Source organism: Hemiscyllium ocellatum, chromosome 13 (genome assembly GCF_020745735.1).
Source record: "Hemiscyllium ocellatum isolate sHemOce1 chromosome 13, sHemOce1.pat.X.cur, whole genome shotgun sequence".
In the NCBI taxonomy this organism is placed as follows: domain Eukaryota; kingdom Metazoa; phylum Chordata; class Chondrichthyes; order Orectolobiformes; family Hemiscylliidae; genus Hemiscyllium; species Hemiscyllium ocellatum.
In genome coordinates this window covers 25,259,621-25,284,507 of record NC_083413.1, presented here as the reverse complement: position 1 = coordinate 25,284,507, position 24,887 = coordinate 25,259,621, and the positions used below count along the sequence as shown (strand labels likewise).

The window sequence follows — 24,887 nt, the reverse complement described above, 5'->3', positions numbered from 1 at the left end:
TTCATATCCACAGCTCTCACAATGTCTCAATAGTTCTATTATTGCTAGACTATTAATACAGAAATCCAGGTAACAATCTGGGGTTCCCGACTCTAATCCCACCATGGTGAAATGTGAATTCAATAAATATCTACAATCAGGAGTCTCATGATGACTATGAATCCATCTTTGATTGTCGGAATGACCCGTCTGGGGGTCCTTTAGGGAAGGAAACTGCCATCCTCACCTGATCTAGCCTACATGTGACCCCAGACCCGCAGCAATAAGATTGACCCTTGCTTCTGGGCAAGAATGGATGGGCAATAGATGTTGGCCGAGCCAGTGGACTCTTCATCCCATGAATGAATTTTTTAAAAAATTCCTTTTGTTTCAAGTCCCTCCATGGCCTTTATACTCAAGCTCTAATCTCTTCCAGCCTGACAGCTCTTGAATCTAGCTTCTTGTACACCTGACTTTAATCACTGCGCTTTGAGCTGTCTGGGGCCCAAAGCTCTGAAATTCCTCTAAGTATTTCTGCCTCTTCATCCTCTTTCAAGACTCGCTTTCACTAACTATTCCTTTGGTTACCTTTTCTAAAACTGAAGTAGATCTTCATAAACATTCTTGTGGAACACCTTGAAATATTTCACTTAAGACAGCATAGAAGTTGCTGTAAATGATTTTTAAAAAACTGTTCAAAAGCTTGTACAAACTACAAGAATTTGGGAGGTCACTAGAATTCAGCACAATACAAAGAAGAACAAGACAGTGACTTTATATTCTCTCCAGTCGAGAAGGGCAAATGACCTCCATATTGAAAGAATGATGATTAATCCATTGAAGTTATTCCATGGAATGGTATCTTACCCTATTACTATGGGAAAATTAACAATTATCCCCTCTCAAAGCTTTCATTTTCATCCCAGTTTCTCCATTAAAGGGCTGAAGAAAAACATTCAATTTCTCCATGATGTGCATGAACTGATTTTGCCACATACACCCTCAAAAGTACTATGGTTGTCAATCATCTTTTGATTACTTATTTAACCATCATTCTAGATAAGTAACCGCAAGCCTGATCCTGTTACCTCATATATATTTCACCCGATGTCATTAGTCAGTAATCAGGTGTGAGACAGGAGCAAGTTAAAGCATCCTTTAGATTCACAAATCACACCAGCCAATCAACTGTCCTCATCCAATCAAACATGGATGAGGCAGATGTGACGGTCTTTTAATTAGACATAAAAAGGTTATTTCTAACCCCAACTCCTCATGCATTTATGAAATCTAACAAGTAGAAATAAAAACACATTTCAGTAAAAGTTGTAACGCAGAAAACAATTCAATTAACAAACTATCAAACTTGAAATTAACCAATTTCACAATAACTCAAGGAAATTGGTCAGATAAAATTGCAGAGGATCAAGGTTGTTATTTCTGGAAATTTGTCTGGATTGTCTGCCTCACCTGAATCAATGCCTGAGGTGATATTCAGGGATTTCAGTCATTGTTTTGGGTGGAGCGAACACATCCTAACTCTACTGAGACTCCGTGCCAAGAGAACATTGCATTCTGTAAAAGGCCAATGCATCCCAGCCTTCCAAGTAATGATGTCAGAGACAGTATTCATCTTCCATTAGGAAGCAAAGGCTAATAAGCATCCCTCTGAGGGTAAGTCTTCAAAGGGAATTTAAGGACCTCCATGATCAACAGAGTGGGCAATTCAGCATTAGATACGATTTAACATGAAGGTAATATATTTGGAGAGGGAAAACAAGGATTTGGAAGAAACAGGTGACAACATGAGGTGCAAGTACGAAGGTGATCCAGAAATTCAAACAAATCCTGGAAGATATAAATGGATAAAGGCACAAAGAAAGCACAAGACAGACTTGGGTTTAATAAGTTTATTTTACATGTTTTATTGGTTAGTGATTGTAATCCAGAGAATGTACATTCAAATCCTTAAAATAATTTTTAAGAAAGCTGGGATCAGTAAAAGTGACCAATGAAACTGTGATTAAAAAACAACTGGTTAACTAATGCCCTCTAGGAAAGGACAGCTGCTATCTCAAATAGTCTGGGCCAAGATGTGACTCCAGTCCCACACCAAATGCAGTGAACACAGAAGTGCTCCCTAACACTGTATGGTCACTTTAAAGAACCAACTAGTGGTTTAAGATCACCTTTTGCTCAGTTTTTTTTTGAAAGCACTGGTTCTTTAATAACTCAACGAAAAGGGAACAAGATAATTAGTCCCAGCATCAATGCCATGGTGGCTCAGTGGTTAGCACTGCTGCCTCACAGCACGAGGAACCCAGGTTTGATGCCTCCCTCAGACAATTTTGTGTGTGGAGTTTGTACATTTTCCCTGTGTCTATTTGGGTTTCCCCTGGACATTCCAGTTTCCTCCCACAGTCCAATATGCAGTGTAGGTGGACTGGCCATGGGAAATGCAGGGTTACATGGTAATAGGGTAGGGTGTGGGTGGGATGCCTTTCAGAATCAGTGTAAACTTGATGGGCCAAATGGCCGGCGTCCACACTGTAAGAATTCTATGTGCACTTGTGTGAATTCCAGTGAATCATGAAAATCCTACTGTGATGATAGAAACCATTTGGTTTGTCCAGTCTGCACCAATCCTCTAACCAGCATCCCACCCTATCCCCATAACTCCCCATTTACCATGGCTCATTCACCTAGCCTGGACACAAAGTCTATTTAGCATGGTTAATCCACTTCACTGTTCCCTCTCCAGGGTCACCTGAATGTGGATAACATCAAGGAAAAAAGATAACAAACCAATGACCTCCCTTCCAGTGCTTCCTCAGGTGTCCATCCTGCTGCAAGTATCCTTACCTGGGTCAAGCCAGGAGCAAATCCACAACTTGGCCATCATCCATACTCTTTGCTCCAGGAGGCCAAAGGTCAGGAGTGAAGAAGTGAATTGAAGGTAGAAGCTGAGAATGTTACGTTTGGGCATGGACATAAAAGCCAGTAATTCACATCACCAATAATATTTTTAAAAATGATGAATTTTAAATGAAGAAATTTGAATGAAGAAATAGTAACTTTGCATAAAATATTGTTCAGTGAGTGTATTGGAGCTCTAGTTATAGAAGAGCCAGTACTGAGAGTGGATAGTATTGAAAATTCCCCTGGGATAATATCAAGGAAGAGAACCGCAGTTAAGAGAGACTTGGAAACAGAAGCTGAAGTTATCTTCCTTTTTGGAAATCTGTTTTTCAGACTTTTAAGTGATCTGGGGTTTTGCAATTTTTTTTCTCTCCCATGAGATTCCAAAACTGCAACAGGGGACAATGGAGCTTATTCATTGTGTGCAAGGCATTGGGAGTATGCGGACAAGCTTGATAAATAGATGGTCTTAGAGTTCTCCGTTTTGACCAAAATTTATCGCTTAACCAATATTACTAAAACTGATCTCGTCATCATACCATTACTGTCTGTGGGAACTTGAGAGTAAATTGATTAATGAGCTTTCTACATTGCGACAGTGACCGCACTTCAACATAGTTACTTGCCGTGAAATGCCCAGGAATGGTTAAACATGTAAAAACTTTATTTTCTTTTTTATTGTATAATCAAGGTCACCAGTCCACATCCCCCCCACCTCAGTATGGCAGATGACTGAGGCTTAAAAGGTTAAAGTGAAGAACACTTTGAAGGAAATGCTGAAGAATGCAGACCATCAGTCAACAGAACGTCTTTAAGCAGCATCTTATTGATTTATTGTCAGAAGCAATAATTATAAACATAATTAAAAAGAATTTATAAAAATAATCTGGATGACATTAGCAAAAGCAGCTCCTTAAGTCAATAACATTGAAATACATAAGAATACACCACAAGGCAGAATGTGACTTAATTTGGGTAGTGTACAGAATAATAGTATAAAATAAAAATGTGGCAAATAAATGCTGCTATCTATTGAATATTTGGTCATATCTGGAATATATTTACTGAGCTGGGGTGAGCAGAGAAAGGACAAATAATACTGTTATCATAGCAAGGTGGACTCAATTGTCCAAATACTGACGTGTTCAACACTGGCTGAGGAAAAACCTCAACGTACATCAACTAGTCAATTTTACTCTGTACCCTGGAGATTCCCTTACTTCCCTCAGTCTCCCTTGCCTCCTGCAATCTGTGCATCTTCTGAATCTTCAGGTGGCATCAACAAAACATTCAGTTGATAGTGTCTTTGAGTTTCAACCCAATGGTTGCCTGTTCCTAGCATTCACCATTTGGGAAAAAATATCCCCACAAACAATTTGTGGGGGATGAGCTTAACATTGGCTTCAAACCTAACCCTGGCAAAACGTAGCAATAACAGAAATTGCTGACATTTGATTAAAAAAAAAAATCCCTGGACTCAAAGCATCAACCCTGATTCTCCACCCTCCCATCCACCCCCACACAGATGCTACCCTACCTGCTGAATTTCTCCAGCAATTTCTGTTATTGTTTCAGATCTCCAGCATCCGCAGTTCTTTGTTTTACCCTGGCAAAATGTGGCTTGCATTTGGAGATTCATGTATGAGAAAAGTTTTGCCTATAGAGAATGTTGATCTGTTTCACATTAGTTTAGCTTCCAAATTGTGGGCATTCTGAAGCAACATCATGAGAGACTCAAACACAGCCAAAGTGTACAATCTGTAAATAGAAGATGGTTCGAAGTCCTTTCACTAATTATCACTGAAACACACTAAACCCAATTGTATACCTAACTTTAAAGGACATTTGTTCTTTCCTGGAAGACCAAATTAAATTGCTTCTTTACTGATGAATTTATTTTGCAAAATAATTTACATCCTATCCCTTCATAGATAAAAGAGGTGCGCGAACCAAGTGTGGACTATGTTCTCTTTAAAATGCATAAGGCTAAAATACTAAAGTGCGATGAAGTTGGTTTGAAATCCACACAGAGAAATCCCTCATTGTGGAGTAATTCAGGCAGAAATACTCAAGATTGCAATAGTTTTCAATCCAGAGCACAAATCAAAAACCCATCTTTCTACAGTACTCCTCAATTACACAAATATGTCCTAGAGCACTTTATGAGTCAGAGATACAAACACAAAGTAGAAATACAGGTAGGACACTTAGATCCTCGAGACTGCACCACCATTCGATAAGATCATTGCTGTTCTTGTTACTTTATTGTTCCTTTCCTACCCCAGATAACTTCACATTCCTTGGTTTACTAAGAATTTACTTTTTCCTTATGAAATATTCAAAGACTCTTCATTACTGCTTTTTGAGCAAGACAGTTCCAAGAATTCATGACTGAGAAACAAATTTCCTTACTACCATTTTAAATGGGCAAGCCCCTTAACTTTTAAACAGTGACCCCTAGTTCCAGATTCTCTCCACATCCACTCTGTCAAGACCCTCTTATATGTTTCAATAAAGTCATTTCCTACTCTTCTAGGTTTCAGCAAATACAAGTCTGGCTTGTTTAAAGTTTATTCAGAAAACAACTCACCCATATCATGGAAGAATATCATAGGTAATATCAAAGGTAATATCATAGAATCTCTCGTGTGGAAACAGGCCATTCAGCCCATTGAGTTTGCACTGACCCTCTGAAGTGCATCCCACACAGACCTCTACCTAGACACCATAACCCTGCAATTACCATGGCTAATCCAGTCTGCACTTTCCTGGACACAATGGACAACATGGCATGGCCAATCCAACTAATCCACACCTTTGGACTGTGGGATCAAACCAGAGCACAGACATGGGGAGAACATGCAAATTCCACACAAACAGTCATCCAAGGCTTGAACTGAACTTGGGTCCCTAGCCATGTGAGGCAGCAGTATTAACCACTTGAGTAAGTATAAGTTTAGTAAATCTTTACTGAACTGTTTTCAACATATAACATCCTTCCTTAAATAAGAAGAAAACAGTTGTACAAAGCAGTTGAGACATGGTCTCATCAATGGACATTAAAATTATCAAGGGGTTAGAGGAGAAAATGAGAATTTACAATGAGATAAAGGATTAGCCATGATCATACTGAATGGTGGAGCAGACTTGAGGGCTGAATGGCCTGTTTCTGTTCCTAGTTTCGATATTTTTTAATCAGTTCCCTGTATAACTGAAACATTACCTCCCTAGTTTTGTATTCAATCCCACTTACACTAAACAACATTCTCTTAGCTTTCCTAATTATTTAGTATCCAGGAAGTCCCCCGCGTTATGAACAGGTTCCATTCTCGAGTCCATTTGTAAGTCGGAATACATGTTCGACAATATAAAGCAGCTATCCATAAGAGAAAGTGTCCATATGCTGGGTCTTTAAAATTAAAACCATACATGGGATCATTCATAAATCAGGAGCTCCCTGTATATGCATTCTGTCAGCGATTCATACAAGATGACACTCAAATCCTTTTGAGTCTCAGCTCTGCAAATTCCCACTGTTTGGATAACACACTTTTTCTTACTCCTCTTGTCCAAATGGACAATTTCACATTTTCCCCACATTATAATTAATTTGCCCATTCACTGAACTCTCTCTCTTTGTAGCCTCATTTCCTCTTCACAACCTACTTTTAAAAACTTTTTTAAGAATCCCTACAGTGTGGAAATAGGCCTTTCAGCCCAAGTCCACACCAACCCTCTGAAGAGTATCCCACAAAGCCCATTCCCCATCATTCTACATTTACCCCTGACTATTGCATCTAACCTACACATCCCTACAATATGGGCAATTTAGCATGGTCAATTTACCTGACCTGCACATCTTTGGATTGTGGGAGGAAATCGGAGCACCCAGAGAAAACTCACTCAGACACGGGGAGAATGTGCAAACTCCACACAGACAGTCGCCCGAGGCTGGAATCGAACTCACGTCTCTGGCACTGTGAGGCAGCAGTGCTAAACACTAAGCCACCGTGCTGCTCCTACTTATCTTTGTGATGCAATCTTAAACATGATAGGGCAAGAGCGAGGAAACAGGGTGGATGGAAAGAACAATGAAAGGAACAAAAAATTGGAGGAATTGAGAAGCCGCCTTAGAGTGCAAGATTATAAAGCCTGAAAGACTACCTGCTATTTGTGATACAATTGCAAGAGATGCCGTCACAAAAAGCAATCTAGCATTGGATATGCTGATGTAGTTGCTGTTGAATGGGACTGGTACTTCACATCCTATATGAGTAATTCAGAGAGTATACATTCAGATTCCATTATGGCAGTTTGAGAATTTTAAATAAAAATAACTCATCTCAGTAAGTGACCAGAAGACTTCAGGATCATAACAAGAACCTGCTAGTTTCTTTACTGCAGGAAACCTATTATCCTGGCAAGCTTAACTCTGTCAAATCATCAACTGAACTCAGCAAGAATGACACTCTCTTCATGTGAGGCAATGAGGTGTTTTTTAAATCATGCTAATTTCTAAAAAAATTCTAACTACTAAAAACAAGAAATCTTTGGAATATGTTCAGCCTATCTTCATGAATCATGAATTAAGAGGTGGTAAGTGAGACAGTGGGCTGCGAGAGCAATTACCTGTGATATTTAGGTTTAAAAATCATTAAACAGAGGAAGTCAAGATTAACCGTCACTGGAAACTCCAGAAAGTGTTAGTGCAAAAAGTTTAAAGTTTCACTTAATTTTTTGAAGCATTTTAAACCTGGCTACTTTGATGTTTCTTTCTAAGAGATAAGGCAGATTTGTATTGCTCTGAGAATTATTGCTGACACAATAATCTGTGCACTTTTCTATAAACAGTCACACTTTGAACAACAAATAAGTGACTGACAATGGAAGCACTTGTCTATAAGAATGAGATGGTAGGGGGCTTGGTGCTAGGCAGAAATCTGGCATGCTGTTGTTATTGAATACAAGGACAACACGTGTAGCACAGTGCCACCTAAAACAAAGCATTTCTTAAAAATGAGAATAGGAGAAATATTACCAGTTAAAAAATGCAAGTGTCTAAGTAGACGCTGTGGATTTGAGGTTCAGATAAGCATTAGATAGAGAAACCTGACCATTTCAGACAAGGGAGCAGCAATGACAAGTCCACACAGAATAGGGATGAAATGTACAGACTCCAGTAGGGTGGAAGGAATGGTCTTTGAATAGGTCCTATGATGGCACAAGAGTATGGCGGTGATATATACACCCCAGAAAGATGGTACTAGGGAAACACAGACTCATGGGAGGACAATAAGAGAGGTGCAGGAAGAGATCTAAGGACAGCACTAGGGAACACACAAGGATGTTGACACAGATCCCAACAAGACAATACAATGGCAGGTAGAGTTGCAGAGCATAGTATCAGTGGAAGAAAGAATATGAGGGATGGTGGTCTCCTTCATGGTCAGTTCAAATCTGTACTCTCAGATTTGGCCACAGACTGAACTAGCAGCAAATTTAAATCAAGGGTTCCTTTTATTGCAGAAGGCGGCCAGTTGTGACCAGTTGTCTATTGCAGCCCACTCATATATGACCCTGGTGTTTAAGCTTTTAGTACCAGACATGGGCTGAGGCCTGCCAAAGGTTGATCCACAAAGTACAAAAACCTTGGGATCATTCCCAATGCTATTGTGAATATTGAGGAAGACAGATCAAGAGACGACTCCCTCATGGCCTTCTGTTGCACTACTTCAGTGCACTATGGACAGTTAAGCACTCAGAGTAACTTACTTTTCGAGGGGAATAAAACTTGGCAAGTAAATGTCCTATGTTAATGAATGAATGCATGTGCAATGGTATAACACTGCATTCCTGAAGGACATGATAGATTTGATGCATTCCCCCATGGATGCTGTTCTAGTACAAGTCACCTCTGCTCGTGCATCTTCCCCAAAGAGGGAGAAACTTGCATTCTTGGGGTATCTAGAAGATATACTGCCACCAACTTGAGGAAGAGTGAACAAGAATACACCATTGGCTTGGCTAGTACAATATGTTTCATAAGAACCAATGCATTTTGGGAGTTTGACATCAGAAAAACAGTGATGAATAGAGTGCTGAATGTTGTTATTCAGACCGTCTCTGCTAGATACCAAGACACTGATTTTCTTCGCAGACTACCAGCCTTCACTACATTTATCAACTCTCATTACTTAGCAGGGTTTTTTTTCTCTTTTACCAAGCATTAGTTTAAAAGATTTTGAGTTAAAAATATGACATTCTGCTTCATTAACTCTTCAAAAGATTTTCTGGCCTCACAGGTTGGCACAGTCTCAGACTTCTGCTCACCCCTGCTGCTCAACATACATGAAGCACAATCAGCATAAACACAGACATGCAGCGATGACCTACATTACCTTGACACACACACACACACACAGCATGCAGCACTGGCTGGGGAGAGGAGCACCTTCATTCTGAGACACAGCAGTGGATCCTGTGAAATCCAATCAACTTACAAACATAATCTACAAACATGCCACAAAAGAAAGCCGTTAAGCTATTCCTACACACCTAAGCAAACACAGTTAATTGATCATTTATGCAGCATTTAAAAGGAGGGTTAGGTAAAGAGGGGGACGAGGTGGTCTTGGTGGGGTTGGAGAAGTGGTTGGGAGGGCTGGAATTGGAGAACAACTAGGATTAAGTGTGGTTTTCCTCAAAACATCACAATGTTGTCAAGATATACCTGCAATTATATATAGACAGGCAATAACAGAACAGCCAGTCATGAATCACTCACTGGTGTTTTTCACACACACTGTTAATCCCAAGCTGATCTCCATGATCCTGCAGCAACCAGACCTGCTGAAAACAAACACCCTTCTAACAAGGACTGAAAATTGCAACTTATGAAATATGGTTCTTCAAATACTTGAAAATTCAACTGAAAAACAAAATTCTTTCAATCAGCCAAGATGTTGCATATTAGAGTGATCAGTAGAATCACACTTCTAGAAAAAGAGTTGCAAATGCATGATCAAAATTTGTTTCGAAAAATGCTTTTTGTTTTGCAGATTCAGCAGTCATTGAATGGAAGGAGTTGAGATCAAGAACAGGTAAAACAGGGCAATAACATGGCACGAAGATGTGATTCAGTTCCATATTTAGTCAATATCATTCAGTTCCTATTTTTATGTTGTCAGGAGAAACTCCTATGTGGTGCTATAATGTCTCCTATGGTGAGAGGGTGTATTCAAGCATGACAAATTGACATGGGCAATTTTTATTTTAAATGTGGACACAAGAATTCATATAGAAAACTATTAACAGAAAGAACCTGCATAGACAGAATTTTAATATTTAGATATGTGAAAATGAAAATACTTATAGATTTCAAGACTATTATACGCATTCCTGGAGAGAGGAGCAGAGATAGACAGTAGCAAATTAGCTTGAAAGTAAGTTCAAGATCTGTCAAAATGGAAAAGATATGTATGCAGCAATTTTCTCAAACACCTGCAGGTTCTTGTGCTATGAAGTGTGCTTGGTGGAACCTGGTTTGTTTCACCATTACTTGCCCTTCCCTAAGCACAAGTAATTCTCTGGATCCCACTAGTAACAAATTATTAATTGTACTTTAACATAAATTGTATTTATCCAACAAATTTTGTGGCCACCGTAACTCAAACAACCTTAACTTGACGAGAACCAGGAAAGGTCATAAAGAAGAGACAATAAGAGAAGAATCACAAAATTCGATCATACGATTAAAGTTTTGCTGCAACTGCAAGTGATTCAATCTGCTGAGCATGGCTGTTTAGAACACACAGTGGAAGCCTGAGTTAAAAACAAATATATTTATAATAAAAAGTTAATACAACTTAACATTTTTGTTAAAAAAAATAAAAATCACCATCCCTTGGGTTATTGTGCAACAGGCTCAACAATAAAGATTTTACACTCCCAAACAAGATCAGGTTGGCGCCGATAGGTAACTCACACTAAATCTGCTGCCAAACATGAAAACATCCAGTAATTCTTTTCCCCGCGTAAACAGGTCAGATAGAAGTATTGGGTGAAACTCTTTCAGTAACTTTCAGCCTAATCCACACAGAACAGAAACAGATGAAACTTTGATCCTCTTCATTTCAGAACTGCTTCACTCTTTCAGTCACTGTCTGTAATAAGAAACTGAACAAACAAACACCAATTAACAATGAGAAACATGGCACTGCACCTTGATCAGAGTCTGGTTTGAGGTATGGCATTCATCTCAGGAAAGATATAGTTACCATGAAGGGGATATACAGTAGCCTTCAGCAGTATGATACCACGGTAACCAAAGGTAAAATTTGGCTACATGTTGCCAAGATTAGGTTTGTATTCCCTTTAGTTTAGAAGATTACTATTGGGTGATCTAATCAAAGTGCTCAAGATGATTGAATGATTCAACTGAGTTGATACAGGGAAACTATTCTCTCTGGTGGCACAGTCCAGAAAAAAGGGGGGCATAATCTTAAAATTAGACTCAAGCCATTCAGAAGTGAAAGTAGAAACCACTTTTCTTCCAAGTATTGTGGAAATCTGAACATTACTGTAAATGACTGACATTTTAAAAACTTTGATATTGTTAGTGGATAAGAATAACTTGACATATACAGCAATGGCAAATCAATGGAGCTGAGGTATAGTTCAGCGATAGTCCTCAACCTCCATGTACGTTTGGTCAATATCCTAGTAATATCATGGCCAAATAGTCTTGAATTTAGCTTGGATCCATTTCCTGAAGGTGCCACAATCTTCCCCCAAAACCATGGCCAGAAAGAAAAAAAATATTTTAAGTCCATCAGGCTTAACTTCTAGGAGAAAGTGAGGTCTGCAGATGCTGGAGATCAGAGCTGAAAATGTGTTGCTGGAAAAGCGCAGGTCAGGCAGCATTCAAGGAACAGGAAATTCGACGTTTCGGGCATAAGCCCTTCATTCCTGATGAAGGGCTTATGCCCGAAACGTTGAATTTCCTGTTCCTTGGATGCTGCCTGACCTGCTGCGCTTTTCCAGCAACACATTTTCAGCGGCTTAACTTCTAGGTCAGGTATCTCAAAATGTATTGAAAAATGCTGTGACCTCATCATTCTGCAATTCTTTTTTGAGCTACCCAAAATGGAGCAGCACTCATGAATTATAAAAGCTGTCTCTGATACAACACATGTACAAATTGGAACGACAAAGATTCCGCAGCACACACTTGAGAGTGATACCATCCTACTCTCACCATCACCAACAGAGCTTTAGGTCACAATCTCATTGCTACATGTGGGGTGCAAAAATAACTGCTAAAGGTAGTGGAAGTAGATGCAATATAATTTTGAAAGGAAATAAGATGGCAACCAGAGGGTGATAAACTTGCAGAGCTACAGGAAGAAAGGTGTGAAGAGGACTGAGTGAATGGCTCCAAAAAGTTGGTACAGACGTAGATTAGATTCCCTATCATATGGAAACAGGCTATTTGGCCCAACAAGTCCACACCAACCCTCCAAAGAGTAACACAACCCCCTACATTTACCCCTGACTAATGCACCTAACACTATGGGCAATTTAGCATGGCCAATTCACCTGACCTGCACATCTTTAGATTGTGATAGGAAACTGGAGCACTCAGAAGAAACCCACGCAGACACAGGGAGGATGTGCAAACTCCACACAGGATTCACCCGAGGTAGGAATCAAACCCAGATCCCTGGTGCTGTGGGATAGCAGTGCTAACCACTGAGCCACCGTGCCGCCCCTTCATGGGACAATCTCTGCCTCCTCTGTAGTATTGACCAAATCTGCTTTGTTTCTTAGAATGTCAGTGCACTTTGAAAGCCCCTCATATTTGGTCCTAAACCAGTTGCCAGGTCAAACCCAATATAAAGATAGTTCTCCTGCTTTGCTGAAATTCCATTCAGTGAAGTGTAGTGAAGTAAACTGGTCCCCTGAAGCAATGTAGAATAATTCCTCTCATATACTGTTATTATTATTACTTATGAAGTTGGAGATAGAACCAGGGCTGAAAATTCCCTACATTTAACATTTCAAAATATGCATCTCAATACATCCTATAGAATAGCAGACTTTCAGCCTCAAACAAAGATGTAGAGAACTTAGTGAGAGTTCTAAAATGTGGCTGCAGATGATGGAACAGGAAAGATTATTCATGAATTATCACAAAAGACAACAAGTTTGAATCAGTAATATTCTTAAGACATGAGAACTTGCTGAAGGAGTTGAGTGAAGGATGATTCAACGGATGTATATCGTACATGAATTTGAAAGGGTCAACATCTGAGTGCAAAAAACACCACCCTATGATGTAATGAGAACTGAATGGGAGAATAAAGCAGAACCTCATGGGCGACAGACAAAGGGTAGGTACTCCTCATAGTCCTTGTAGTAATGTACAATAGTGTCTATTCTTATAACTTATAAATACGTACCGAGATGCAAAAAGCATTTTCTTATAATACAAGACTCTTCATTAAACCAAAAGGTGGTTAGCCTCACATAATCTAGACCATACCGGACCTTAAGGAATCCACACATTTAGATGATTTGGATAGCAGCACATGTGGTAATGTAAACCAAAAGGGAGAAAGAAATAATGATGTTCATCAGCTTCAAACTGAAAATGGGAGGCTCCTACAAAAGGCTGAAGAGGGAAGCATAAGACCATGAAACATGGGGAAGTGAGCTGAGGACTTGCCCCTTGGCAGATCACTACAGCTGTGTCTATATGTATAGCAACATCAATCCTAAATAACAGCCTGCAGATTTAGTAAAACTGGATGTTTGAGAGTGAAACATCTTTTAAAATCCCAGCCAAAGCCAGCATTTGCTGTCCACTAGGCTCAAGACTTGGCACTGTGTGTGCATTGTACCTTTCTGTGATGATTCAGAAGGCCTGGAGGCAGGGCGAGAAGGGCGCTGTGGAGTTGACTCCTCTTGGTATGCAGGAGGCCTGCAGGAAAGAAAAATGATGCATAAGATGTATTAAATTATGGCAAGTGTCAATCACCCTTCATTGTCATCCAGTACTTCTTGCTTCAGTGTATTTTCATCCAACTGAGATCCAATAGAATCACAACTCAGATTAGAAGACCTAAAGGAATATAGAAAGTGCAGGTTTACTTAAAAAAGAAATGAGGATGAAGAAGAGGGAGCATGAAAAACAAACACTCTCAGGCAGAATAAAGGAAAACCTAGAGATCATTAAAAGTGTGTAAGGGACAAGAAGATAAATAGGGAAAGACTAGGGTCAACCAGAGACCAAAGTTGCAATGAGTGTATAGTGGGCTTGAAAGTAGAAAAATTCACAGGCTGCAGTGGGAGGCAAAGGAGCAGACTACAGGGAGTTCTGATATTAATTCTAAAATCCTTTCTGGCCAACAAAAGGGTGCCATAGGATTGGAGGACAGCTAATGTGGTTGTACTGATCAATAATAATTGTATATAAATATGGAAACTACAGGACAGTGACTAACATCAGTGGTCAGGAAATATTTGAAAAAACTTTGAGGGACAGATTTAAACTCCCCTTCGAAAGGCAAGAATTAATCAAGGAAAGTCTACATGGCTTTGTCCGAGAGCTGATGACATCTAATAAATTTGATTGAATTTTCGGAGGTGGTAATGGGGTGTGCAGCTGAGGGTAATGATGAGTCTACATGTACTTCAGTAGGGCTTTTGACAAGGTTACAACATGGGAGACTGATCAAGAAGGGAAGAGTTCATGGGATCCATGGTATTTAGTAAATTGCATCCAAAGTTGACTTAATGACAGGCAGTAGAGGATGACAGTCGAAGATTGTCTTTGTGACTGGAAGCTTGCATTCAGTGGCATATTACAGGGTTCAGTGCTGGTCCCTTGCTGATTGTGGTCTACATTAATGATCTACTTGAATATAGGAAGTATGATCAGCAAGTTCACAGATGACATGAAAATTGGTGGTGTGATAAATGAGGAGGAGGAAAGCCTTAGACTACAGGACAATGTGAACAAGCCTAGTTAGATGAGCTGAACAGTTGCAAAAAGAAGTTAATCTTGAAAAGAAAGAAGTGATGCATTTTGGAAGGACAAATGGACAGGAGGATACAAGATGAATGGTAGAATCAGAGGAATGGGGGACCTTAGTGTGATGTCTATGGATTCCTGACAGCAGCTCCATGAGGTGGTTATGATGGCATATGGGATACTTGTCTTTACTTTAGTCAAGGCACTAAACATAAATGCACGGAGGGTGTAATGGAGTTGTATAAAAGTTATTTAGGTCACAGCTGGAGTACTGTGCGTAGTTCTGGTTGTCAGACTGTAGGAAGGTTGTGATTGTACAAAATGCAGTGCATTGGAGATTCATCAGGATGCTGCCTCCACTGGGAACATTTCAGCTATGAAAAGGCTAGACAGACCGGGTTTTTTGCTTCAAGGAGCACCTGATAGAGGTGTACAAAATTGGGAGGAGCACAGACAAGGCAGATAGTAAGTAACGTTTCCACTTATTCGAGGGATCGATCACAAGGGTTATACATTTAAGGTATAGGGTAGGAATATGAGAAAAGATCTGAGGAAGAAAACTTTCACTCGAGAGTGGGATATCTGGAACTCACTTCATAAAAGGCTGATAGCAGCAGGATCCCTCACATCCTGTAAGCAGTGCTCAGGCAAACACTTCAATTACCATAGCATATAATGTTGGAAAATGACATTTGAGTAGATAGGTGCTTGGTGACTGGCGTGGACAGGGTGGGCCTGTTTTCCATGCTGTGAAATCTCCATGACTGAGAAAGCGAGCCATTGGGAGTGTGAGAGAAAAGCAGCAAAACTATTTTGCTCAGAAAGATAATTACAAGACTTCGTTATACATTACACTTCCCATCATTTAAAAAGGGCACATGTTCCAATTTCTCCATGACACCATAGAAGCTGAGAATGGGATTGCAGTTATTAACGGTCCTTCTTATGAGGCAAATTTTAATTGGAGTCCAGTTCCATTGTCAGCAACTGCTTTATTTTTATTGCAGTTTCTAAGCTGCAACCCAAGTTTCATTTAGAAGAAATTCAATGTGTAAAAGATAATTGAGCATTAAGAGGCATTATTTGTTTATTTCATATTTGTTCATTGCGTCTTTATCAAGTATGGGTGAGTGACTACACACAGCTGTTTCAGCCAGAAATAAACAGAACTCTTATAACATACAATGTGAAAATTGACAGTTGTGTAAATTACAAATGGTTATTACTTTCCAGTCAATATCATGTTTTAATTTTGAATGTTTGAATTGACAGGTGTATTGGGTATTAAATGGGTTCTGGGATAGATGAGCTTTTATGATATTAATTTTTACAAGAAGATATTTGTGCTCTTGCAAATTAAAGGCGTGGTGGTCGTCAGGAATGGCTGGTGGACAGGGAGGGGAGAGACAAAATGACTCAAAGAAAAGGCTTTTGTTGGTTAGGTCTACCACTCAAATTCAACCCAATGACTGCTGCACAGGTTTGGTATTGGGAATCTCTCAAAGAATTTAATGCAATACAAAACCAGTTTATATGCCTGAGGGGCAAAGAGCTTTGCCAAAAAAAAAGTAGCCATGAATGACTAAAGAGCTATGTGACAACATAAAGCAAAAGATAACTCATGCAACTTCAAAATGCAACTCTGATCCTAGCAAGTAGAAGAGATATAAAATAACATAAAAAGGCAATTATGTAACTGCAGTAACAGCTGTAAAAATATGAAAAAGCAGCTTGCAAAGGATATCATAAACAACATATATTTTAAACAATTATATCAGGAAAAAAGAAGAGGGTGATAAGGAGTAGTATAAGCCCTTGAAAATTATAAACAGTAATACTGTTAATTAAAGTAAGGAAACAAGGACACAGTGAACAAGCACTTTGTATCAATATTTACAGTTCATGATGGTCATAGCATATTGGGAATTTAAAGAAAAGTACTATTAGACCAAGGAAAGAGAATTATCAGCAAAATAACAGAGTAAAAGAATGACACTGAAGAGTATGAGATCCTTTTGATCAGTGATTTTCCATCCCAGTTTTTAAATGAAGTGGGGACGGGGGGGGAACATTACAGATGCACAAATTATAACATTCTGCCTCTGCCAAGCTGTGTAATCTCCTAGAAAAAGCTAAAAGACTGTTTACAAAAAGAAGCCTTTGCTCGAAGGAATACTGTGCACACATGCACAGACTCAATGTTACTATTGAGCATCCAGCATTAAAATGCTTTGCACATAAAATAAAGTAACTAAATTCACAGACAAAAGAAACAGGTATTTTTTAGAGAAATAGTTCTAGGAAGAATGGGTAATGAAAAGGGTCTGTGATCCATGTTGCGTGAAAAAATATTACATCAAAAACTCCCTTCAGATACTTACAACCTGACTGTTCAGCATATCTTCAAAATACAAAATAATTTGGCAGCCACAATATATTTTGCTTTCAATTACCAAATGAAACCACTTTCGTCGTAGTGGACAGGTGAAAATTATTACGTGTTTGAATTGACAGAGACTACTAGAATAAAATATTTCTGATGCAAAGAAATTGTCAAAGAGACGTTGGATGGTTTTCATTTCTATTGAGAGCTGTCATGATGTCATAGCTGCAAACGTGTCATCAGAGATGGATCATGGTGGTCGTACCTAATGGCAATGTCCATCTCCTGCATTGGGAATATATATTCCAAAGCAAAAAAAAGGACAAAGAAATGAAAATTCGGACAGTTGGAGAACTGCTTTCGAAAATTTTCTTCTGACTCCATCAGGTGATAGGTCCTTGTCCAAGAAATTGGATAACATAGATGACCTAGGAGTGACCCTGGATGATGTCAGTGACCAAAACCACACAGGAGAATATGACACTGTCGGGGAGGTGTTGATCTAGTGGTCTAGCGTAATATTATTGATCCAGAAACATAGGTAATGCTCTAAGGATCCAGGTTTGAATCCTGTCACAGCAGATGGTGGAATTTGAACTCAATAAATGACTAAAATTAAGAGTCTAATGATGATCATGAAATGACTGTTCACTGTTAGAAAAACATACTGGATTCATTAATGTCCTCCAGAAAAGCAATCCTGCCATCCTTATCTAGTCCAGCCTGCACATAACTTCAGACCCACAGCAATGCGGTTGATCTCAACTGCTCTCTGAAATAGCCGTACATGCCACTAGTTTTGAGATTTGTAGCTCAGGTTGAGGTTCTGGATATAGTTGTGGTTCTGTTCGCCGAGCTGGGAGTTTTTGTTGCAAACATTTCGTCCCCTTTCTAGGTGACATCCTCAGTGCTTGGGAGCTTCCTGTGAAGCCCTTCTGTGCTGATTCCTCCAGCATTTATAGTGGTTTGAATCTACCGCTTCCGGTTGTCAGTTGCTGTCCGCTGCAGTGGCCAGTATATAGGGTCTAGGTCGATGTGTCTGTTGATGGCACTCATCCACAAATTCTATCAACAGACACATCGACCTAGACCCTATATACCGGCCACTGCAGTGGACAGCAACTGACAACCAGAAGCGGCAGATTCAAACCACTATAAATGCCGAAGGAATCAGCACAGAAGCGCTTCACAGGAGGCTCCCAAGCACTGAGGATGTCACCTAGAAAGGGGACGAAATGTTTGCAACAAAAACTCCCAGCTCAGCAAAAGAACCACAACAACGAGCACCCGAACTACAAATCTTCTCACAAACTTTGTTCTGGATATAGGTTTGCTCGCTGAGCTGGAAGGTTAATTTCCAGAGGTTTCGTCACCATACTAGGTAACATCTTCAGTGGGCCTCCAGGTGAAGCCTTCACCCAAAGAGGAGTGAGAATCTTGAATGTATTGCCTAGGAGGGTGGATAAGATGGCAAATCTCACCACCTTTAAAACATTCAACGCTATGGCCCAAGTGTTGGAAAGTGGGATTAGTGTAGTTATTTTTAATTCATTCACAGGATGATGGTGTCGCTGGCTAGGACAGCGTTTATTGCCCAGCTCAGAGAGCAGTTAAGAGTCAAACATATTGTTGTGGGTCAGGAGCCAAGTGTAATTCAGAGCAGGTAAGGATCAACGTTTTCTTCCCTAAAATACAGCAGTGAACCAGGGGTTTTTCCACCAATCAACAATAAATTCATGGTCATCATTACACTCTTTATTCCATATTGTTTATCATTGAATTCAAATTCCATCATGTGTCGTGCCAGGACTCAAATCTGGGTCCCACAGGTACAGCATCAGCAAGAATGACCACCACACAGTCCATGTGGAACAAAGTCCCCCTTCACAATGATAATACCTTACATGTGTGGCATTATTGTCGTTCTAAATGGGCAGACTTTAAATATATCTAACAACTCAAGACTAAGCAGTATGGGCCATCAATAGCAGCAGAATCATACTCCACTGCAATCTTCAACCTTAGGGCCCACAATTTACCATATTATGGCATACTCCAGTCTACTATTTCCATAAAAGCTGGAAATCAAATCTGGTTCGATTAAAAGTGCAGGATGGCATGCCAGAGGCAGCGCCATGCATTCCAAATGTGAGGTGTCAGTTGGGCAAAGCTACAAAACAGCATGCCATAGACCAAACTGAGCAATCCCAACCAACGGATTAGACCAAAGCTCCGCAGTCCTGCCACATCCAGTTGGTCAAACAGCTCACTGGAGAAGGTGGTTCTACAAATGTTACCTCCCTCAATGATAGGAGAACCAGCCTGCCAGTGCAAAAGATGAGGCTGCAACATTCGCAACAATCTTCAGCCAAAAGTGCCGACTGGTCAATCTCTGCCTTCTCCAGTGGTCCCCAACATCACAGATGCCAGTCTTCAGCCAATTCAATACACTCCACTTGATAGGCGAAAGTGAGGACTGCAGATGCTGGAGATTAGAGTTGAGAGCAGGATTCTCCTGATCTTCAGATGCTGCCTGATCTGCTGTGCTTTTCCAGCACCGCACTCTCGACTCACTCCACTTGATATCAATAATTGATTTCAGGAAGTGGATACTGCATTGGTTACACAGTCTAACAAAATTCTGGCAGCAGCATTTAAGACTTATGCTCTCAAGCTTGCCACACCTATTGCCAAATTCTTCCAGTACTGTTACACACAGGCAAATACAGTGTGGAAAATTGCCCTGGTATGTCCTGTACACAAAAAGCAGGACAATTGCAAAATGACCAATTATTGCCCCATCAGTCGATTTTTGATTATCAACGTAAAGTGATGGAAATGGTCTTCATCGGTGCTATCAAGCATTACTTGCTCATCAGTAACATCTGCAATGAAGCCCAGTTTGGGTTCTACCAGGGCCAATCAGTTCCTGACCTCATTAAGCTTTGATTCAAACGTGGACAAAATGGCTGAATTCCAGAGGTGTGAGATGTCACTTTATCAAGGCTGCATTGGCCAGAGTATGGCATTATGGAAACCCAGCAAAACTGGAATTAATGGGAATCGGGGAAACACTCTCCAATAGTTGGAGTTATGCCTTGCATGTAGGAGATGGTTGCGGTTATTGAAAGTCAGTCATCCCAGGTCCAAGATATCTCTGCAGGAGTTCCTCAGGATGCTGGCCAAGACCAAACCATTTTCAGCTGTTTCATTAATGCCCTTCCCTCCATCGTAAGGACAGAAGTGGGGATGCTCAATGATTGTACAATATTCAGCACTCCTCAGATATTGAAACAGTCCGCAGGTACTGGAATAAGAGCTAGCCAACATCCAGGTTTAAGCTAACAAATGGCAAGTAACATTTATGCAACACACGTGCCATGCAATGACCACCTCCAACAACAGATAATCTAACTATAGCCCCTTGACCTTCAATGGCATTGCCATCACTGAAACCCTAATATCAACAGCCTGAGCCTAATCATTGATAAGAAACTCAACTGGATTTGCCATATAATTACAATGGCGACAACTGCAGATCAGAGGCTAGGAAGACTGCGATGATTACATTATCTCCTGACTCCCCAAGGTTGGTCCACCATCAACAAGACACAAGTCAGCAGTGTGATGGAATACTTCCCACTTTCCTAGAAGAATGCTGCTCAACAAGACTCAGGAAGTGTGACACCATCCAGAACAAAGCAGCACATGACTGGAACTACGTCCACAAGTATCCTCTCCCTCCACCACCGATGCTCAGAAGCAGCACTGTGTACTATCTATGGCTGCATTGCAGAAGTTCACTAAAGATCTCATGACAGCACATTCAAAACCCATGACCACTTTCATCTAGAAGGACAAGGGCAGCAAATATACAGGAACGCCATCATCTGCGAGTTCCCCTCCAAGCCACTTACCATTCTGACTGGGATGTTTCTTTAGTGTTGCTGGGTCAATTTCCTGGAATTCCCTGCCTAACAACACTCCGGCAATAGTATTGAAGACTTGTGTTCCAGAATTTTCTGCTCCGCTAGCCAAACTGTGCCGGTACATTTACAACACCGGTTTCTAAATGAGTGTGGAAAATTGCCCAGGTATGTCCTGTAGATAAAAAGCAGGACAAAACCCGGACAATTACTGCTCCCTCCATCAGTCTACTCTCAATTATCAAGCAAGTGACAGTCGGTATCATCAACAGTGTTCTCAAGCAGCAACTGCTCAGTAATAACCTGCTCAGTGATGCCAAGTTTGGATTCCGCCAGGGCCACTCAGTTCCTGACCTCATTACAACATTGGTTCAAAGTGGACAAAACAGCTCAATTCCTGAGGTGAGTGAGAATGACAGCCTTGATATCAAGGCTGCATTCGGCAAGTGTGGCATCTAGGAGCCCGAGCAAAAGTGGAATCAATGGGTATCAGGGGGCAAACTTTCTGTTGGTTGGAGTCGTACCTGTCACATGGGAAGATGATCATGGTTGTTGGACAAGAGTCATCTCAGCTCCAGTAAACTCTGCAGCAGTTCTTCAGGGTAGTGTCCTCAGCCTAACCACCTTCAGCAACTTCATCAATGACCTTTCCCCCATCATAAGGTCAGAAGTGGGGATGTTTGCCAATGAGTATACAATGTTTAGCATCATTCATAATTTCTCAGATACTGAAGCAGTCCATGTTCAAATGCAACAAGATCAGGACAACATCAAGGCTTGGACTGATAAGTGACAAGTAACATTTGTCCTGCACAAATGCCAGGATATGATCATCACCAATAAGAGGCAACCTAACAACCGCCCTTTGACATTCAGTGGTGTTACCAGCACTGAATTCCCCACTATCATCATGAGGGTTACCATTGATCAAAATTCAACTGGACATGCCATATAAATACAATGGTGACAACTCATCAGAGGTTAATACTGCAGCAAGTAACTTACCTCCTGACTTCCAGAGCCTGTACACCATCTACAAGGTGCACATCAAGATGGAATACTTCCACTTGTCTGGATAAGTGAATCCCCAACAACACTCAAGAATCTTTAGACCATTCAGGACAAAGTGACCTGCTTGATTGGCACTACATTCACAAGCATCCACTCCCTCCACCACTAACGCTCAGTAGCAGCAGCATTTACTATCTACAAGGTGCACTGCAGAAATTTGCCAAAGATCCTCAGACAGCACTTTCCAAATCCATTACCACTTCCACCGAGAAGGACAGGGCAGCAGATATATGGGAACACCAACACCTGCAAGTTCCCATCCAAGTCATTAACCACCTAACCTGGGAAATATATTGCCGTTTTTTTCACTGTGACTGGGTCAACACGCTGGAATTTCCTTCCTAGTGGCATTGTGGGTCAACCAATAGCAGGTGGACTGCAGCAGTTCAAGAAGGCAGCTCAGACAGCTCACTGCCACCTTCTCATGGGCAACTAAGGACAGGGTAATAAATGCTGGCCAGCCAGTAAATCCCATATCCTGGAAATGAATAAATAAATGAGTAAGATGCTTCCCACGTAGCTGGTGTACAGGAAGCTGGACAAACCCAGGGAATTAAAAAAGATTTGTGATATATTAATGAGCATTTATATATACAAACATCATACAAAGGCTTCCCCCAATGGATCAAGGACACACAAAGATGAGTCATATAATCCAGCCAAAACCAAACTTCCATCCTGGCTCTGTACAGAGTGAAAGAGACCCCTAGTCTGGAACTAGTGGAAAGCAACAAAAATGCACCTTTGGGTAGGGAACAAAGTGCTAGACATCCTGGAAATTAATTGTGTTAGAATGTGATACTTTTTGGAAAACAAAACATGGAATTACTCAAGGATCACTTTACGGATTTGCATATTCAAGATCCCCGTAATCAGGAAACCACAAGAGGACCCTTGAAACATTTTGGAAAGTTTGGTTACAGAGATGGGAGAGACTACAATAAGACATACCTTACTGGTCTTTCAGATTTCCCTATCAGTTGTTCTGATCCATCCCAAGGCTTGGACCTGAAGTATTCACTGGCCTCCTGTGCATGAACGAGAAAGGAAGGATAATCACAATTTTCCAATAAGATTGCATACCCGGAGCAAGCTGTGTCTGTAAGACATCAGAGACTACTGTGCCAGATTAATGATATGACCACATATGCTCGAACAGAGAAACAGACTTCAGAAGCTCCTACATTTTATTCATAAGACCATAAGACATACAAGAAGAAATCAGCCATTCACCTCTTTGAGTCTGCTCCATCATTTAGTCATTTAGGAGATTACAGGGTGACCTGGACAAGTTAGGTGAGTGGGCAGATGCAGTTTAATGTGGATAAATGTATGGTTATCCACTTTGGTGGCAAGAACAGGAAGGCAGATTACTAACTCAATGGAATCAATTCAGGTAAAGGGGCAGTACAGCGAGATCTGGGTGTTCTTGTACACCAGTCAATGAAGGCAAGCATGCAGGTACAGCAGGTAGTGAAGGCGGCTAATAGCATGCTGGCCTTCATAACAAGAGGAATTGAATACAGAAGCAAAGAGGTCCTTCTGCAGCTGTACAAGGCACTGGTGAGACCACACCTGGAGTAGTGTGTGCAGTTCTGGTCTCCAATCTTGAGGAAAGACATTCTGGCTATTGAGGGAGTGCAGCGTAGGTTCATGAGGTCAATTCCTGGAATGGCGGGATTACCTTACACTGAAAGACTGAAGCGACTGGGCTTGTATACCCTTGAGTTTAGAAGAGTGAGAGGGGATCTGATTGAGACATATAAGATTATGAAAGGATTGGACACACTGGCAGCAGGAAACATGTTTCCGCTTATGGGTGAGTGCCGAACCAGAGGACACAGCTTAAAAATACGGGGTAGACCATTTAGGACAGAGATGAGGAGAAACTTCTTCACCCAGAGAGTGATGGCTGTGTGGAATGCTCTGCCCCAGAGGGCAGTGGAGGCCCAGTCTCTGGATTCATTTAAGAAAGAGTTGGATAGAGCTCTCAAAAGATAGTGGAATCAAGGGTTATGGAGATAAGGCAGGAAGAGGATACTAATTAGGAATGATCAGCCATGATCATATTGAATGGCGGTGCAGGCTCGAAGGGCTGAATGGCCTACTCCTGCACCTATTGTCTATTGTCTAGTGAGATCATGGCTGATATGATAACCCTCAACTTCATTTTCTTCCCTTTTCTTCATGACCTTTTATTCTTTTACTGATCAGAGTCATAAAGATGTACAGCACGGAAACAGACGCTTTAGTCTAACTCGTCCATGCTGACCAGATATCCCACCCAATCTAGTCCCACTTGTCATCACCCGGCCCATATCCCTCCAAACCCTTCCTACTCATACAGCTATCCCGATGCCTTTTAAATGCTGCAATTGTACCAGCCTCCACCACTTCCTCTGGCAGCCCATTCCATACACGCACCACCCTCTGCGTGAAAACGTTGCCCCTCAGGTTTCTTTTGTATCTTTTATGTCCTCTAGTTCTGGACTCGCCCACCTCAGAAAAAGACCTTCTCCATCTACCCTATCCATGCCCCTCACGATTTTATAATCATCTATTAGGTCATCCCTCA

The 24,887-nt window shown here is 40.8% G+C and overlaps 1 protein-coding gene and 1 long non-coding RNA gene across 5 annotated transcripts in view; one reads left to right on the top strand and one right to left on the bottom strand.

The window, feature by feature from the left end:
• LOC132821819 (uncharacterized) overlaps window positions 1-4,749 on the top strand; it is a 33,390-nt gene extending 28,641 nt beyond the window's left edge. For all 3 annotated transcript variants that reach the window (XR_009645355.1, XR_009645356.1, XR_009645357.1), the window contains 2 exons: window positions 2,741-2,935; window positions 3,590-4,749. This is a non-coding gene — a long non-coding RNA (uncharacterized LOC132821819). The remainder of the gene's footprint in view (window positions 1-2,740; window positions 2,936-3,589) is intronic.
• ccdc50a (coiled-coil domain containing 50a) overlaps window positions 3,556-24,887 on the bottom strand; it is a 101,503-nt gene continuing 80,171 nt past the window's right edge. For both annotated transcript variants that reach the window (XM_060834645.1, XM_060834646.1), the window contains 3 exons: window positions 23,264-23,340; window positions 13,800-13,879; window positions 3,556-11,073 (listed from right to left, as the gene is read on the bottom strand). In XM_060834645.1, coding sequence (XP_060690628.1) covers window positions 11,054-11,073; window positions 13,800-13,879; window positions 23,264-23,340 — 177 coding nt within the window. In that variant the 3' untranslated portion in view covers window positions 3,556-11,053. The remainder of the gene's footprint in view (window positions 11,074-13,799; window positions 13,880-23,263; window positions 23,341-24,887) is intronic.